Source organism: Heterodontus francisci, chromosome 8 (assembly GCF_036365525.1).
Source record: "Heterodontus francisci isolate sHetFra1 chromosome 8, sHetFra1.hap1, whole genome shotgun sequence".
Lineage (NCBI taxonomy): Eukaryota > Metazoa > Chordata > Chondrichthyes > Heterodontiformes > Heterodontidae > Heterodontus > Heterodontus francisci.
The window spans coordinates 103879116-103897156 of NC_090378.1; the positions used below are offsets into that span (position 1 = coordinate 103879116).

The following is an 18041-nucleotide window of genomic DNA, read 5'->3' on the forward strand; positions in this document are numbered from 1 at the left end:
AATACATTTCAACACAAAACACAGAAACAAATCAAAGGAGAAGCAAGAATGCATCTGTTGCCCTATTTGTGCAGGTTTGTGCAATTCTTGATCTGACAGGTAGACCCAGGAGGTGAGTGGGGATAAGGCAGAGCTGGAAGAGAGGCCTACATAGAGCGAGCAGGGCTAGGTGTAGAGATGAGATAGAGGTAGGACTGGAGGAGGTGAGCTATTTTTTTGAGGCTCAAGCGCAGCGAAAAGGATCCAAGACCAGAAATCTTTTTGCTGCTTCTGGCCAATGACAACATCTAAAAGGTTGTTTCTGGTGGAGACCAAAAGTGGAACTTAAAAATAACATTTTAAATGTGTGTTGGATCCAGATAAAAATTTATTTGATTGTTTGATCAAGCCCAGTAGCAGGAAAGATCTAAGGGAAGAATACGACTTGTGTGCCAGAAAAATGATGCAGAAGAATGGGATAAGTGTAACTTGGGTCTGGGATTGGGCAAGAAGACCATAGATCATTCAGATCTATAAACCTGTTCCAGAATTCAATTAGATCGTGGCTGATCTATACCTCAACTCCACTTTCTTGCCTGATCCCATAGCCTTGATTCCCTTAGAGTCCAAAATCTATTGAGCTCTGCCTTGAATATACACTAGGGTAGAGAATTCCAAAGATTCACAGCCCTCTTAACGAAGAAATTTCTATTCAGTTCAGTCCTAAATGGCTGACCTCTTATCCTGAGACACGTCCTTCTAGTTCTAGACTCTACAGCCAGGGGAAAACAGCCTGTCAAAATCTACTCTGTCAAACCCTCTCAGAATTGTATACGTTTCAATGAGATCACCTCTCATTCTTCTAAACTCCGGAGAGTATAGGCCCATGCTACTCAATCTCTCCTCAAAGAACAACACTATCATTTCCAGGAATCAACCTAGTGAACCTTCGTTGCATGGCCCCACCCCCTCTAAAGCAAGTTCCTTCGGAACAGTGACCAGAACTTTACACAGTACTCCAGGTGTGGTCTCACTAAAGCCATAAACAAGTGCAGCAAGATTTCCTTACTCTTGTACTTCAAACCCTTTGCAATAAAGCCAAAAGCCCATTTGCCTTCATAATTGCTTGCTGTACCTGCATGTTAACTTTTGTGTACAAGAACACCCAAATCCCTCTGAACACCAACATTTAATAGTTTCTCACTATATATCAGTTTTTCTATTCTTCAAACCAAAGTGAATAACCTCACATTTTCCCACATTGTACTCAATTTGCCACTTTCTTACCCACTCCTTGAACCAGTCTATATCTTTGCAGCCTCTTTCCATCCTCCTCACAGCTTACTTTCCCACCTGGTTTTGTATCACCAGCAAACATAGATACATTGTACGCAGTCCCTTCATTAATATAGATCGTAAATAGCTGAGATCTCCGCACTGATCCTTGCGACACCTAACTATTAACAGCATGACAACCTGAAAATGAACGGTTTATTCCCACTCTCTATTTTCTTTCCTTTAATCAATCCTCTATATTTCTAATGTATTGCCCCCAAATCCATGAGCTCTTATCTTGTGCAACAACCTGATGTGTGGCACCTTATCCAATCCTTTTAAAAATCCAGATATACTACATCCACTGTTTCCTCTTTATCTACCTTGCTAGTTACATCCTCAAAAACTCTTAACAGATTTGTCAAACAAAAATAGCCTAAAGCAACCCAGAAGAAATGGGGTGACAGCCAAAACAGGACCAGAGGTGGATGTCAATGAGAATGAAGGGTAATTGACCCAGAACCCAAAAAGCTCAGGCATTGTAAATAGAAAGTGCCTTTAAGGGGACTGATGTCAAAGCAAAAATGCAGCCGGGGATGGAAAGGATGATTAAATGTTGTGTACAGAGGAGGAGAAACAGAAAACACACATTAACATAGGTGTTAAAAGTTTAAAGAGGAAGTCAAGACCAAGGGCATGAGTCAGAGTGGATCAAGGCTGGGGAGGCCAAAGAGCCCAGCAGCTGGAAGGCAGAATGGGGACGGCTCCACTGCATCATCCAGTGGCTGGAGTCTGAAACTACACTGACAGCAAGCATTATATTTCAAATGTTTACGTACTTGTTTTACATTGTAAATGTAGACTTAAATGTTACCAAAAATCATAGTAGGAAAGAGGGTATACAGACGGGAAGTGTGCACCTAATGCAGGATTTTTAATATACAGATAAACCATGAAACAGATTCTAGTCTGCAACTTGCCCCTGGAATATCCCTACATTTGATCACAGAACACATCAATGAATGTAACAATGTTAAAATATGCTTTTGGATCATAAAAAAAACTGTTAGAATCCATTGGCTAAAAGACAAAAGAGGGTAAACAATGCTTTGATGCATTGTTATTATGGTCAAAGGAGCAGCAGTACTGCAAAGGCTCACAGTCACCCGCGTATCAAAATTGCTAGCTTCTAATAAGCACATATCTCAATCCTATCCTTTTTATTTTATTACTTACACAGTGGGTCATTTCTTCATTCTGTAACAACTCTTGCCCTGTTATTTTCCCTGCAGTGCCCTCTGGGACTCAGCCCGATGAAGGATGGCTCTGGCTGTTATGACAGACACATTGGCATTGATTGTTCAGATGGGATGAATGGTGGTTGTGAGCAGCTGTGCCTGCAGCGGACCATGCCTCTACCAGATAACCCCTCGCACTACAACATCGTGATGTTCTGTGGGTAAGTCTCCAGCATTCCCTTGTTGATTTACTCAGTGAACTACAGAGAAGTAAAGTGTGAAGAAAAAAGAAAGTCTTAAGGTGATGACTCCAACTGAAGCACAAAGACAATAAATGCTAAATATTTCACAATATCAGCAGGCAGTCTGATTCGCAGCTCACTTTCTGCATTTCTAATGCATGCTGAGTTCCTCCTTCAAAGGTGGTTCAGGTCTGATAAGTAACACTCTAACTTGGTATTGAAAGTGAATTTTAGGACATTAACCCATGAAGTACTGATTAAGTGAAGAACACACCAGATTAAAGAGAATGATTCACCCCTCATTTCTGCACGGCTGATTGTCACCCCTTGTACCTTTTACTTTATATCTTTTGTATGCAGTAAAAGGAAATTATTTTCTGGTTTTAAGTCTGTGGTACTGATGGCATGTACAGTACTACACCAATGACCATGGTCATGAGTTCAAATCCCACTATGGCAAGTATGAAACTGAATTAAATAGATCAGTTAATGTGTGGGCAAGTAGCAGGAAGGACGAGCCATGAAAAATACTGAATTGTTGTAAAAATATTAACTCTTCAGGAGGAAATCTGCCATCCCATACCCAGCCTGGCCTTCATGTGATTCTAGAATATGTGGTTCATTCCGAATGACCTCTGAATTTCCCTAGCAAGCACTTAGTTACATTCAAGAAATATCCCATCATACCACACAGATGCATTACTGTTAAATCATGCATATGTACAATGCATACCAGATTAAAGGGAATATTTCCCACCAGTCTGATACTGTAGATTTTGTGTGTGGCAATGTCAGGTTCTGTGTGTAAATATTATTGTAGATAGATACATTTTACACACAGTATACCCAAGGTAGAACATGTCTGAAACTGAGAACCTTTTGTGCAACTCAGTGTCAACCCTGGCAGGTGTACACTGCGCGTCTGATTTTTTTAAAATTCATTCATGGGACGTGAGCGTCGCTGGCTGGGCCAGCATTTATTTCCCATTCCTAATTGCCTTTGAGAAGGTGGTGGTGAGCCGCCTTCTTGAACCGCTGCAGTCCATTTGGGGTAGGTACACCCACAATGCTGTTAGGGAGGGAGTTGCAGGATTTTGACCCAGCGGCAGTGAAGGAACAGCGGTATAGTTCCAAGTTAGGATGGTGTGTGGCTTGGAGGGGAAGTTGCAGGTGGTCGTGTTCCCATGCATCTGCTGCCCTTGTCCTTCTAGGTGGTAGAGGTTATGGGTTTGGAAAGTGCTGTCTAAGGAGCCTTGATGCGTTGCTGCAGTGCATCTTGTAGATGGTACACACTGCTGCCACTGTGCGTTGGTGGTGGAGGGAGTGAATGTTTGTGGATGGGGTGCCAATCAAGTGGGCTGCTTTGTCCTGGATGGTGTTGAGCTTCTTGAGTGTTGTTGGTGCTGCACCCATCCAGGCAAGTGGAGAGTATTCCATCACCTCGACAGGCTTTGGGGAGTCAGGAAGTGAGTTACTTGCCGCAGGATTCCTAGCTTCTGACCTGCTCTTGGTATTTATTTGGCTACTCCAGTTCAGTTTCTGGTCAATGGTAACCCCCAGGATGTTGACAGTGGGGGATTCAGCGAACGTAATGCCATTGAATGTCAAGGGGAGATGGTTAGATTCTCTCTTGTTTGAAATATTCATTGCCTGGCACTTGTGTGGCGCAAATGTCACTTGCCACTTGTCAGCCCTAGCCTGGATATTGTCCAGGTCCTGCTGCATTTCTACACAGACTGCTTCAGTATCTGAGGAGGTGCGAATGGTGCTGAACATTGTGTAATCATCAGCGAACGTCCCCACTTCTGACCTTATGATTACAGGAAGGTCATTGATGAAGCAGTTGAAGATGGTTGGGCCTAGGACACTTCCCTGAGAAACTACTGCAGTGATGTCTCAGAGCTGAGATGATTGTCCTCCAACAACCACAACCACCTTCCTTTACGCTAGATATGACTCCAACCTGCAGAGAGTTTTCCCCCGATACCCAATGACTCCAGTTTTGCTTGGGCTCTTTGATGGCATACTCGGTCAAATGCTGTCTTGAGGTCAAGGGTAGTCACTCACCTCACCTCACCTCACCTCGAGTTCAACTCTTTTGTCCATGTTTGAACCAAGGCTGTAATGAGGTCAGGAGCTGAGTGGCCCTGCTGGAACCCAAACTGAGCGTCACTGAGCTGGTTTTTGCTAAGCAAGTACCGCTTGATGGCACTGTTGATGACACCTTCCATCACTTTACTGATGATCAAGAGTAGACTGATGGGGCAGTAATTGGCCGGGTTGGACTTGTCCTGCTTTTACTGTACAGGACAGACCTGGACAATTTTCCACATTGCCTGGTAGATGCCAGTGTTGTAGCTGTACTGGAACAGCTTGACTAAGGGCGCAGGAAGTTCTGGAGCACAGGTCTTCAGCACTATTGCCGGAATGTTGTCAGGGCCCATAGCCTTTGCAGCATCTGTGAACTTCAGAAGGAGGCCGAGGTGGATCATCAGCTCGGCACTTCTGGCTGAAGATTGTTGCAAATGCTTCAGTCTTACCTTTTGCACTGATGTGCTGGGCTCCCCCATCATTGAGGATGGGGATATTTGTGGAGCCACCTCCTCCAGTTAGTTGTTTAATTGTCCAGCACCATCATGACTAGATGTGGCAGGACTGCAGAGCTTAGATCTCATCCATTGGTTGTGGGATTGCTTAGTCCTGTTTATCACATGCACTTTGGCACGCAAGTAGTCTTGGGTTGTAGCTTCACCAGGTTGACACTCATTTTGAGGTATGCCTGCTGCTGCTCCTGGCAAGCCCTCCTGTACTCTGCATTGAACCAGGGTTGGTCTTATGGCTTGATAATAACGGGAGAGTGGGGAATATGTCGGACCATGAGGTTACAGATTGACTACACTTCTGCTGCTGCTGATGGTCCACAGCACCTCATGGATGCCCAGTTTTGCCCAAAATCTATCCCATTTAGCATGGCGGCAATGCTGCACAACATGATGGAGGGTATCTTCAATGTGAAGACAGGACTTTGTCTCCACAAGGACGGTGCGGTGGTCACTTCTACCAATACTGTCATGGACAGTTGCATCTGCGACACCCAGGTTGATGAGGACAAGGTCAAGTATGTTTTTCCATCTTGTTGGTTCCCTCACCTGTCGCAGACCCAGTCTAGCAGCTATGTCAGTAATGGTGCTACCGAGCCACTCTTGGTGATGGACATTGCCACCCCCCAGTGCTTTCTCCAATAGGTGTTCAACATGGAGGAGTACTGATTCATCAGCTGAGGGTGGGCAGTAGGTGGTAATCAGCAGGAGGTTTCTTTGCCCATATTTGACCTGATGCCATGAGACTTCATGGGGTCCGGAGTCGATGTTGAGGACTCCCAGGGCAACGCCCTCCTGATTGTATACCATTGTGCCGCTACCTCTGGTGGGTCTGTTCTGCCGGTGGGAGACGACATACCCAGGGATGGTGATGGTGGTATCTGGGACATTGTCTCTAAGGTATGATTTCATGAGTATGACTATGTCAGGCTGCTGCTTGTCTAGTCTGTGGGACAGTTAGTTAGGAGGACTTTGCAGGGTTGACAGGGCTTGGTTTGCTGCAGTCATTTCCAGTGCCTCGGTTGATGCTGGGTGGTCCGTCTGGTTTCATTCCTTATTGACCTTGCAGTGGTTTGATACAACTGAGTGGCTTGCTAGGCCATTTAGGAGTCAATCACATTGCTGTGTGTCACATATAGGCCAGACCAGGTAAGGACAACAGATTTCCCTCTCTAAAGGGCATTAGTGAACCAGATGGATTTTTATGATAATTGACAATGATTTCATGGCCATCATTATACCAGCTTTTATTTAAAATTCCAGATTTATTAATTGAATTGAAATTCCACCTTCTGCCATGGTGGGATTTGAGCCCATGTCCGCAGAGTGATACCCTAGATTTCTGTGTTATTAGTCCAGTGACAACACCACTAGGCCACCGCCTCCCTGCTAATGAAAGAATTTGTTCTATTGTGAAGCTTGCACTTTATTGTCAGCACCTATTCGTGACACAAACATTAGTTCCTCACAATAATCAGATGTGCAGACAAATGCAGAAACCAAGTTTTTAAAAAGAAAGAAGAAAACAGAACTCTATAATGTTGGGTTTAGAATAATCCATATCCTCCCGTTTTAGTACAGGCATGCAGACTCAAGAGATAGAGAGCCATCTGATTGAATACTGGTCTTTATAAATGAACGCACATGCAATCATTTACATGCAGCGCATATGAGATTGGTGCCCAAAAGCTCACAAACAGAGAACTCATCAGCGATTTGTAAACAGTAATTAAAACTGCTCAATGTAGCTCTATGCAAGACTAAGTAGAGTTGCTGAAGGACAGGATGCAGGATCTTTATACAGTTAATCAGTAATAAACTTGAGGTTAATGTATAAGCTCATTTCTACCACGTAGGATTAATGCCTAAGTACTTATGGCTACTAGATCATCACATTAGCATGGATGATCTCCCCTTCCCATGCATGCTCATTAGTACTACTATCTGTCGGTTCTTTGGATATTCCCCACAAATTAATGATTGTGTCTGTGCTTGATAGCCTTCACTCTTTCAGCCTTATCTCTTTTAGCTATTTATGACAGAGTCTTATTCGCCTTTCACACTTCCTTCCTGATTTCCAGACACTTTGGAGCTATTCTTACATAGTACTTACAGTACAGTACCTGAACCGGGCAGGCTGTCTTGCAAGGAAAGGTTGGACAGGTTAGGCTTGTATCCACAGGAATTTAGAAGAGTAAGAGGCAACTTAATAGAAACATATAAGATCCTGAGGGGTCTTGACAGGGTGGATGTGGAAAGGATGTTTCCCCTTGTGAGAGAATCGAGAACTAGGAGTCACTGTTTAAGAATAAGGGGTCGCCCATTTAAGACAGAGATGAGGAGAAATGTTTTCTCTCACAGGATCGTGAGTCTTTGGAATTCTCTTCCTCAAAAGGCGGTGGAAGCAGAGTCTTTGAATATTTTTAAGGCAGAGGTAGATATATTCTTGATAAGCAAGGGGGTGGGAGGTTATCAGGGGTATGTGGAAATGTGGAGTAATCAGTTTAGCCATGAACTTATTGAATAGGAACAGGCTCGAAGGGCCAAGTGACCTACTCCTGCTCCTAATTCATATGTTCGTATGTTTGTACATATGTTCGTAGAAACAGGCCATTTGGTCCAACAGGTCGATGCTGGAGCAAAGAATGGCAGATGCTGGAAATCTGAAGCAAAAACCTTAAATGCTGGATATATTCAGCAGTTCTAGCAGCATCTGTGAAGAGAGAAACAGTGTTTTAGGTCGTTGACCTTTCAGAAGAGTCATCAACCTGAAACATTAACTCTATTTTACACACCATATATGCTGCCAGACTTGCAGAGTATTTCCTGCATTTTATGTTTTTGTTTTATGTCTATGCTAGTGTTTATGCATCATGCCCTATTTCATCTAACTTAATCAACAAATCTTTCCATGGAGAGAGAAGCAGAGGTAACGTTACAGGTCAGTGACCCTTCATCAGAACTGGCAGATATTAGAAATATAAAAGATTTTAAGCAAGTAAAGCCGGGTGGGGCAAGAGATAACAAAAGAGAAGGTGTTGATAGGACAAGATCACAGAGAATAACTGACCTGAAGGTCATGGAGCAAAGGCAAACGGTATGTTAGTAGTGTGGTGAAAGACAAAGCATTAGTACAGAGAGGGTGTGAATAGACTGTAAAGCACAAAGCACTCCAAGCACAACATGAAAAAAAATACAGTAACAGTGGGTAGGCACAGAAGAAACAACCTAAACTAACTAAAAAAAACTAAAATAAAATAACCAAAGAAAAAATGAAAAAATAACCAAACCTAAAAAGGGGGCCCGTCATGCTCTGAAATTGTTGAACTCAATGTTCAGTCCGGCAGGCTGTAGTGTGCCTAATCAGTAAATGAGATGCTATTCCGCGAGCTTGCGTTGATGTTCACTGGAACACTGCAGCAATCCCAGGACAGAGATGTGGGCATGAGAGCAAGGGGGGGGTGGTGTTGAAATGACCAGCAACCAGAAGCTCGGGGTCATGCTTACGGACTGAGTGGAGGTGTTCTGCAGAGCGGTCACCCAATCTGCGTTTTACTCCCCAATGTAGAGGAGACCACATTGTGAGCAGCGAATACAGTATACTAAATTGAAAGAAGTACAAGTAAATCGCTGCTTCATCTGAAAGGAGTGTTTGGGGCCTTGGATAGTGAGGAGAGAGGAGGTACATGAGCAGGTATTACACCTCCTGCGATTGCATGGGAAGGTGCCGTGGGAAGGGGGCAAGGTGGTGGGGGTAATGGAGGAGAGGACGAGGATGTCGCAGAGGGAATGCTCCCTTTGTAATACTGACAGGGGAAGGGAGGGGAAGATGCGTTTGGTAGTGGCATCACGCTGGAGGTGGCAGAAGTGGCGGATGAAGATCCTTTGGGTGTGAAGGAACCTTGTTGCAGTTCTGGGAGGGAAGGGAAGGGGTGAAGGTAGAAGTGCGGGAAATGGGCCAGACATGGTTGAGGGCCCTGTCAACCACAGTGGGGGTGGGGTGGGGGGGGCACCCACTGTTTCTGTGTTTTTTTAAATATTTGTGCTTGGAGTGCTTTGTGCTTTATAGTCTTCACACCCTCTCTCTATGAACGCTTTGTCTTTCAGCACACCATTAACATACCATTTGCCTTTGTTCCATGTCCTTCTGGTCAGTTATTCTCTGTGACCCTCTGTCCTATCAATACCTTCTCTTTGGTTATCTCTTGCCCCACCCCCACCACCGCGTTACTTGATTAAATCTTTTTACATTTCTAATATCTGCCAGTTCTGATGAAGGGTCACTGACCTGAAACGTTAACTCTGCTTCTCTCTCCACAGATGCTGCCAGACCTGCTGAGTATTTTCAGCATTTCTTGTTTTTATTTCAGATTTCCAGCATCTGCAGTATTTTGCTTCCATCTTTCCTGCCTTTGATTCATATCCCTTGAAATCCTTACCGAATAAAACTCTGTTGATCTCAGTTTTGAAAATTCAGTTGGCCCAGCATCCACAGCCAGCTCAGTATTTTTCAGTGAAAAATATATTTCTACTAGCAAACATCTCATGGTGTCACTAATATTGAGCCAAAGCAGTATTTTGCTTTTATTAACAAATCTTTCTATTGCTTTCACCCTCATATACATATCTGACTTCTTATGAAGTTTATCTATGCTATTTTCCTCAACTATTTTATGTGGTGGTGAGTTCCACATTCGAAGCATTCTTTAGGTAAAGAAATTTCTCCTGAGTTCCTTATTGGATTTATATTTATGGTCCCTAGTTTTGGAATCCCAGGTGAGTGGAGACACCTTGTTTCTGTAGCGATATAGGATGATGCGAGATTGAAACATTAATTGCTGTAGTCCAACAATTAACATTCCATTCTCAAACCATCTTATACCTAATTGTTCTATATCTGTATTCAGGGAATGATGTAATCACCTTGATCTTTACCACTCCTAATACCTAACCATTTATGTAACATTAGCTATCCTACCTTGCTTATTAACTGTTTTGCATAACTTAGACAAATATTTACCAACTATCACATTAAATATGCAAGGAAAGTTTATACTCGAGAAACACTGAACAACGTTGGGAGTGTTGAAACAAAATATACAAAATTATTCTTCAGGTTTCAATGCAGTCAAGTGGTAAAAAGGTCTTCGGAACTCTCAAATGAAAAAGTGAAAATGAACTTGAAGAATTTAAATTAGTTGAAATATTAAATAAACATTTTCCACAAGAATTCAGTAGAGAATCAACAACATCAACTTTCAATTATATAGCACCTTTAAAGTAGTAAAATGTCCCAAGGGGATTCACAGGAGAGTTATCAAACAAAACTTGATACTGAGCCACATAAGGAGATATTAGGACAGATGACCAAAAGCTTGGACAAAGTGCTAGGTTTTGAGGAGGGAGGTAGACAGGTGGAGAAGTTTAGGGAGGGAATTCAGAGCTCAAGGTCATAGAGAGATACAGCACTGAAACAGGCTCTTCAGCCCACCAAGTCTGTGCTGACCATCAACCACCCATTTGCACTAATCCTACATTCGTCCCATATTCCCTATCACATCCCTACCTTTCCTCATTGCTCCTACCACCTACCTACACTAGGGGCAATTTACAATGGCCAATTTACCTATCAACCTGCAAGTCTTTGGCTGTGGGAGGAAACTGGAGCACCTGGTAGAAACCCATGCAATCACAGGGAGAACTTGCAAAATCCGCACAGGCTGTACCCAGAACCAAACCCGGGTCGCTGGAGCTATGAGGCTGCAGTGCTAACCACTGCGCCATTGTGCTGCCCTAGGGACCTGAAGGCACAGCCACCAGTGGTGGAGCAATTAAAATCAGGAATGCACAAGAGCCAGAATTGGAAGAGTGCCGAGTTCTGAAAGGCTTGTAGGGCTGGAGGAGGTGAAAGAAATAGGGAGGTGCAAGGTCATGGAAAAATTGAAAACAAGGATGAGAATTTTAAGAATAAGGCATTGGCGGACCGGGAGCCAACGTAGACCAATCAGCCCAGGGGTGATGGGTGAACAGGACTTGGGATATGGGCAGCAGAGTTTTGAACGAGCTCAAGTTTATGTAGGGTTGTAGATGGGAGACTAACCAGGAGAGCATGGAAATAAGTCCTTTATTTGAGGACTTTGAAATGTGTGACTGAGGTACTTGGAAAGTTAGAGGCAGTTGAGACTGTCAATTCCCACAGTCAGATGGGACATATCCTTGGTTGCCAAAGTAAACAAGAAAGGAAATTTGGTGACCATCATCATGAGGAAATTATGAGACATTATTATAGCACAGAATTGGAAGCAAGCACAGATAGTGCTTAAATCATCCAATTATGCGCCATTAGCCAAATATGAATAATAGGTAAAATAAGGGAAATACTTCTGTAAGGTAGGCTAGAGGAATATCTGTACAGCAATAACTTAATAAGAACTAGACAGCATAGATTAAAAGATAAGCTAATGGACAAGCCTCCTTAACTTCTTCCAGAACAACTCAGATAGCAATTTACCAATCTGTGGAAATAGTATTCCCCTGTTTACCTTGTGCAAGAACCTGTTTCTCTAGTCTGTCCTGACAAGTAAAGTCTTTCATCCCCTGCGTCATCTCCATGGCCTTGACATCCTTACTAATGTAAGGGCACGATATTATAACCACAGCCTTATGAATAATCTACATAGGTGTGCCATTATCTCTTTGATCTTTAACTCAATGCCTTTATTTATGCCTTCAAGCACCTGGACCCTATGCTCTGGAATTCTGTCTGTCAATCCTCTAAGACCATCCCTAAAACCCACCTCTTTGGAATTTTTTGTTTTGATTAGTATCTATGAAGTGCCATTGGATGTTTTTCTGGATTAAAGGCACAACATAACTGCAAATTGTTCTAAAAATTATGATCCCATATCTTTTTCTAAACAGCTCAATCAACTTATCTTCCGGCTTTCAAAGATTTGTATGTCTGAATGTCTGAGGGCTCCCTCCGCACCTGAAACTGCATAGAGAGTGTGTTCCAATAATACTCAGTGATGCCAGCTACCCACTTTGCCAGAGCAGAGTCATTTGGACGCTTAGCTGTCCTCAGTGCCAGGATTGCTGAATTCCCCTCCCCCTCCAACCCACCCTCTACCAGCACAGAGAGGGTTAATCATGTGTAGTTCCAATTTGTTCAGCAATGCAAGGGTTACCCACTGTTTAACAATGTCTGTTTATTCAGCAGTGTATGGATTGTATTGTGTAACTTTGTGGAATTTCTATTAATTCAACTGAATGAAGGTTATACGTTATTTTAATTTCCCCGCTAGGCATAGCAAGAATTCTGATAATTTTATGCTCTCTTGTCTGCTGAGGAAGTTAACAGTTAAGGTACAATGTCATTATTATAATTTTCTTCACACTGGAAATAATGAGCTGTTTTATTTTTAGCTGCAAGTTGGTTATTTTTCCCAGTTTAAACTCTTAATGGTGTGTGGTGAAAAGCATCAAAAAATTCAGCAAAATAAAGATCGTGCAAGGTAAAAGCAAGGAGGAAATAGATTGGAATTAATTTAAAAATTAAATTACTTTCTGGTCTTTTAGTTCCAGGCTATTAATTCCAATTGTTTAAAGAAGAAAAATCACTTCAGGAATGCACTTCAGCTAACACCTGGTCAACAGGATGCTGTAGATTTATAAGCAATCATGGCAAAGGTCTGCCTCTTAATTTTATTTATTATTGGAAAATTATCATCCATCTTTACAGCCAAGGAATGTCCCAATATAGACTATTACAAGTTATGTTTTTCTTGTTTACTTGCTGGCATGGTTTTGTGAGTCAGTATGATTATCCAGCCAGGTCAGGCAAAATGCGGTATATTGAAGCAAGAGGTCCTCTTTATGAAGACAGCAGCCCCTTTTTTCCCAGCCAAGTTTTACAAATTTGAAACAAGAACTTCACACTAGCTCTCCTTACAACATAGAGTAGCTAGTGAAAAATTAATGCGAGCTGTGTTGGTCCTTGATTAGGTTGTGCTGTACTTTGTAAAGGGAACAAAGCCAAGAACCGTCTTGGTAAATGTCAAGGCTATCCTGTGGAGTTGCAGGTGAAAAGATTAGGCTTCAGATCACTGGATTAGACCCAATGTTTTGATGAATTGCAGCCACAATGCTTTTGAATGGAGTAACAGTCTCTAATGTTAGCTGCTGTAAGAAATCTTTGAGAATGTAGACTTTCACTTGCAGTGGACAACATTTTTAACACTCGCCGCTACATTTCTTGTCGGCATATCTTGCTCACACCATCCCAACTTCAAACAGAAACGTGAAGAAGACTATTGTAAGGTTGTTGATCACGAACCCATTTTCAGATAAAATAACTTCAAAAACTGGGTGAAGGGGCAATGCTTATCATGGAGTACACTCGCATCTTTCAAGAGAATAGAAGAGAAACTGATTAATCAAGAGCAAGTGTTAAAGTGATAAACTTTGGGTTTAAGAACACATACAAACGTACAAATTAGGAGCAGGAGTAGGCCATTTGGCCCCTCGAGCCTGCTCTGCCATTTGTTAAGATCATAGCTGAACTGATTGTGGCCTCAATCTTCCTTTCCTGTCTACCTGCTATAACCTTTGACTCCCTTGTCAATCAAGAATCTATCCAACTCAGCTTTAAAAACATTCAATAACCCTGCCTCCACTGCCCTCTGGGGAAGAGAATTCCACAGACTAACAACCCTCCGAGAGAAAAATGTTCTCCTTATCTCCATCGTAAATGGGAGCCCCCTTATTTTTAAACTTTGTCCCTGGTTCTAGTCTCTCTCAAAGGGGTAAAGATCCTCAAATATGGTTAGAAAGGGATAATTGAGGAAAGTAAGCTCTGCAGTTTTCAAATACTGAAAAAGAGGTGGATTTGCATAGAATACACCTATTTGTGGTAAGACATTGAGACTTTAGGAAGGAGAAAGAGTGTGCAGGATGGTGCAGTTGGACTTAAGAGGACCAAGAGATTACATAGAATTACATAATACTTACAGCACAGTAACAGGCCATTCAGCCAAACTGGTCAATGCCAGTGTATATGCACCACATGAGCCTCCTCCCACCCTATTTCATCTAACCTGGTTTAGAGAATCTGTGATCACAATGCAATAAAAAATGAAGTAAGCTTGGAGTTTAGATGTGGATCTCTGCTCAACCAGCTGATTCTTGTATGCTAGCTGTTGAAAGTTATGAAGAGGTTTTGATAAGGTAAATCAGAAAAATTTATTTCCACTGTTTAGTGAGCTCAGAATGAAAGAGCATAAGAATTAAAGAACGTATGGGAGTGGCGCAGTGGTTAGCACTGCAGCCTCACAGCTCCAGTGACCCAGGTTCAGTTCTGGGTACTGCCTGTGCAGAGTTTGCAAGTTCTCCCTGTGACCGCGTGGATTTCTGCCTGGTGCTCTGGTTTCCTTCCACAGCCAAAGACTTGCAGGGTGATAGGTAAATTGGCCATTGTAAATTGCCCCTCGTGTAGGTAGGTGGTAGGAGAATGGTGGGGATGCGATAGGGAATATGGGATTAATGTAGGGTTTGTATAAATGGGTGGTTGTTGGTCGGCGCAGACTCGGTTGGCCGAAGGGCCTGTTTCAGTGCTGTATCTCTAAATAAATAAGGCTGAAGCATTTGCAATCATCATAGCCAGAAGTGCCAAGTGGATGATTCATCTCAGCCTCCTCCTGAGGTCCCTACTATCATAGGTGCCAGTCTTTAGCCAATTCGATTCACTTCACATGATATCAGGAGAAGGCTGAACGTACTGACTACTGCAAAAACTAAAGGCCCTGACAACATCCCGGCTGTAATACTGAAGATGTGCTCTGTAACTAGCTGCACCCCTAGGCAAGCTGTTCCAGTACAGTCACTGGGAGTCTCAAATTGAAATCGGCCGCCAGGGGTGTGAGAGTGCAGGGCCTGTACGCTATTTTCAATTCTGCATCCACAGTGGTAGTTATGCTTTAATCTTCCAAAAGGTATTTTTGATGAAGAGAGAATGGATTGGATGATTGCCATACAACCTGCTATCCCCAACCTAGAAAGAAACAACTCGAAGTAGCACTGAACATCATTCCAATACCTTAATATTAATACCTGCCCCTCCCTACCCCTTTCCTTAACAACTGGAATCTTTAGTAGACTATAACTCTAGCCCTCTTTTATTATGCCTTTTTTTAAACTAAACTATGTAAAGAGAAACACTGCCCCTCCCTACCCCTTTCCTTAACAACTGGAATCTTTAGTAGACTATAACTCTAGCCCTCTTTTATTATGCCTTTTTTTAAACTAAACTATGTAAAGAGAAACACTTTGGCCTTACCTTTGGGTTGGGTCAGGTAATTATCCATTAGTTATGTCTCAGCTGTGTCCATTCATCATGTACATAAAGCCTGAATACAAGAAATTTAAAGTACAAGTAGATCTTTGTGGTAGTGCTTATAGTGAGTCTGGGGATAGTCTTTTTTTAATAACTGGAACATTATACCACATTACATATTAGGCTGAATTTAGTGGAGTTGATCAGATAGTCTCAATGACAAAGAAGTCCATGAGCTCCTTGCTCTTTTTGGAGGTGAAGGTGGGGGGAGACAGGGGAGAAGGGTTTTAGAAGATGGTTTACAGTAGAGAAAAGAAGCTGGGGGTTATCTTTGCATTACAGGATGACCCTGGAATAGTGACCAGTTTTGATAGCCACGAGCATTACCCGATAATGCCTTATGTGGTGCAGCCAGATCTAGCAGTGAAGGACTAAACCAATTGTCCACCATATCCATTCTAGTCTGCATCCCTTGGACTAAAGGGAGCAGAGGTGGGGGCTATATCAGGGATTCACCCCTATATCTCCATAAAAATAGTGGACCTTTCTTATCCATCAGAATTCTGTTGTCAGTCATATTTATTTGCCATGAGTCTAAAAAGTAAAATAAACCAGATACATGAAATACTGGGACTAAGATGTTTGCAGCCTCTTAATTGGCCATTGTATGAACTCACCAAGTGTCTATTGAACAGAAATTTAACTTTATAACTTTGAAGAGACACACACCTACATTATAAGAGGAAAATAGTACACTCAGTAGAACTTTCCAAGGCAGCTTAACCAGCTTATTGGAAATTCATGGGCAGTGCACTTACAATTTCTGATTAGCCACCTGCTATGTTCAAGGCCTCAGTAATGTCACGGGTTGTGAAAAATTCCACTGTGTATTTTAGATGGTATAGTGCTTCTGTCCTTGTAAATAGCAGATGGCTCAATATTAGTGACACCATGAGACGTTTGCGAGCAGAAATATATTTTTTTACTGAAAAATACTGAGCTGGCTGTGGATGCTGGGCCAACTGAATTTTCAAAACTGTGATCAACAGAGTTTTATTCGGTAAGGATTTCAAGGGATATGAATCAAAGGCAGGAAATATAGAAGCAAAATACTGCAGATGCTGGAAATCTGAAATACAAACAAGAAATGCTGGAAATACTCAGCAGGTCTGGCAGTATCTGTGGAGAGAGAAGCAGAGTTAATGTTTCAGGTCAATGACCCTTCATCATTGAGAGTTCTGATGAAGGGTCACTGACCTGAAACGTTAACTCTGCTTCTGTCTCCCCAGATGCTGCCAGACCTGCTGAGTATTTCCAGCATTTCTTGTTTTTATTGCAGGAAAGATAGAGTTGAGGTACGGATCAGCCATGATCTAATTGAGGGGCAGAACAATCTGTTCCTGATCTTGTGACACCAAACTTTCAGTTCTGCTTCAGTTTCATGCAATTAATTTGAGTTTAAGCCCTCTTGGGCAAGGGTCATAGAGAATAAAACTCCACCCTAACTTAGGACTACTTATTTCTAAATTAACAGGCTCGTTCAGAAAGACCATAAATGACTGATCTGAGGAAACGGAAAAATGCCACATTAATGCAATAAGTGATACGCTTCTGAAGTTACAGTAACTTAGTTTAAGTGGCACTCTGCAGCTATACTATACATGATCTGAGAATGTCTGCACTGAGATTCATTACTGAGATGAGCACAAAAGTTCACCCAAAAAGGTCAAACTTAAAACTGACCTGAAGATTCACCATCTGCAGAAATGGCGAGAGTGTAGTGCTCATAGTAAGCTGGGAAGTATTTCTATTCATTCTTGGGCCGTTGCTTCATACACTCATTCTCAAATGCATATGTTCAGGAAGAGCAGGATTACTGTGATACTGTGTAATTAGAGCTAAATGACAGCTTTAGGCATTAAGTCTGCAGGGATAATAAATAGCAATTCAACAATCTAAAAATAATTATCTTGTATTGATTTTCAGTTGGATCTGACTTTGGATATTGCAACAGACTGCAATGGGAGTGAAGCTTAAGGACTGATAGTGTGTGTGAAAGCTGTGACCCATGTTTGATAGTTCTACTGGCCTTTTTCAGCTTTTTTCTTTTACTTATTTTCTATGGTTCAATACCTGTTCATGACAAGTCTAATTGATGTTAAGTTTAGTTATTCTGTGTACACAAATCGAAAAGTTTAGCCTTTCCCTTTCATTCATCATTCAGTTAAGAAAGTAGCTTGGAAACAATGAGCTGCAGAAGCAGCCGTCCAGCCACTGGGGCTGAAAGCAGGAGCCAACCCGGCTTTGGTGGGCGGTGGGATTCTGGCCCAGTATTTTGCCAGCGGTGGTCAATTAATAGGCTGCCATTGGGGCTGTT

The 18041-nt window shown here is 42.3% G+C and overlaps 1 protein-coding gene across 1 annotated transcript in view; it reads left to right on the top strand.

Annotated features, from left to right (window-relative positions):
* astn1 (astrotactin 1) overlaps window positions 1-18041 on the top strand; it is a 2863484-nt gene that overhangs the window by 1878717 nt on the left and 966726 nt on the right. Inside the window, exon 12 of the mRNA XM_068038084.1 lies at window positions 2547-2713. Within this exon, the coding sequence (XP_067894185.1) occupies window positions 2547-2713 (167 nt within the window). The remainder of the gene's footprint in view (window positions 1-2546; window positions 2714-18041) is intronic.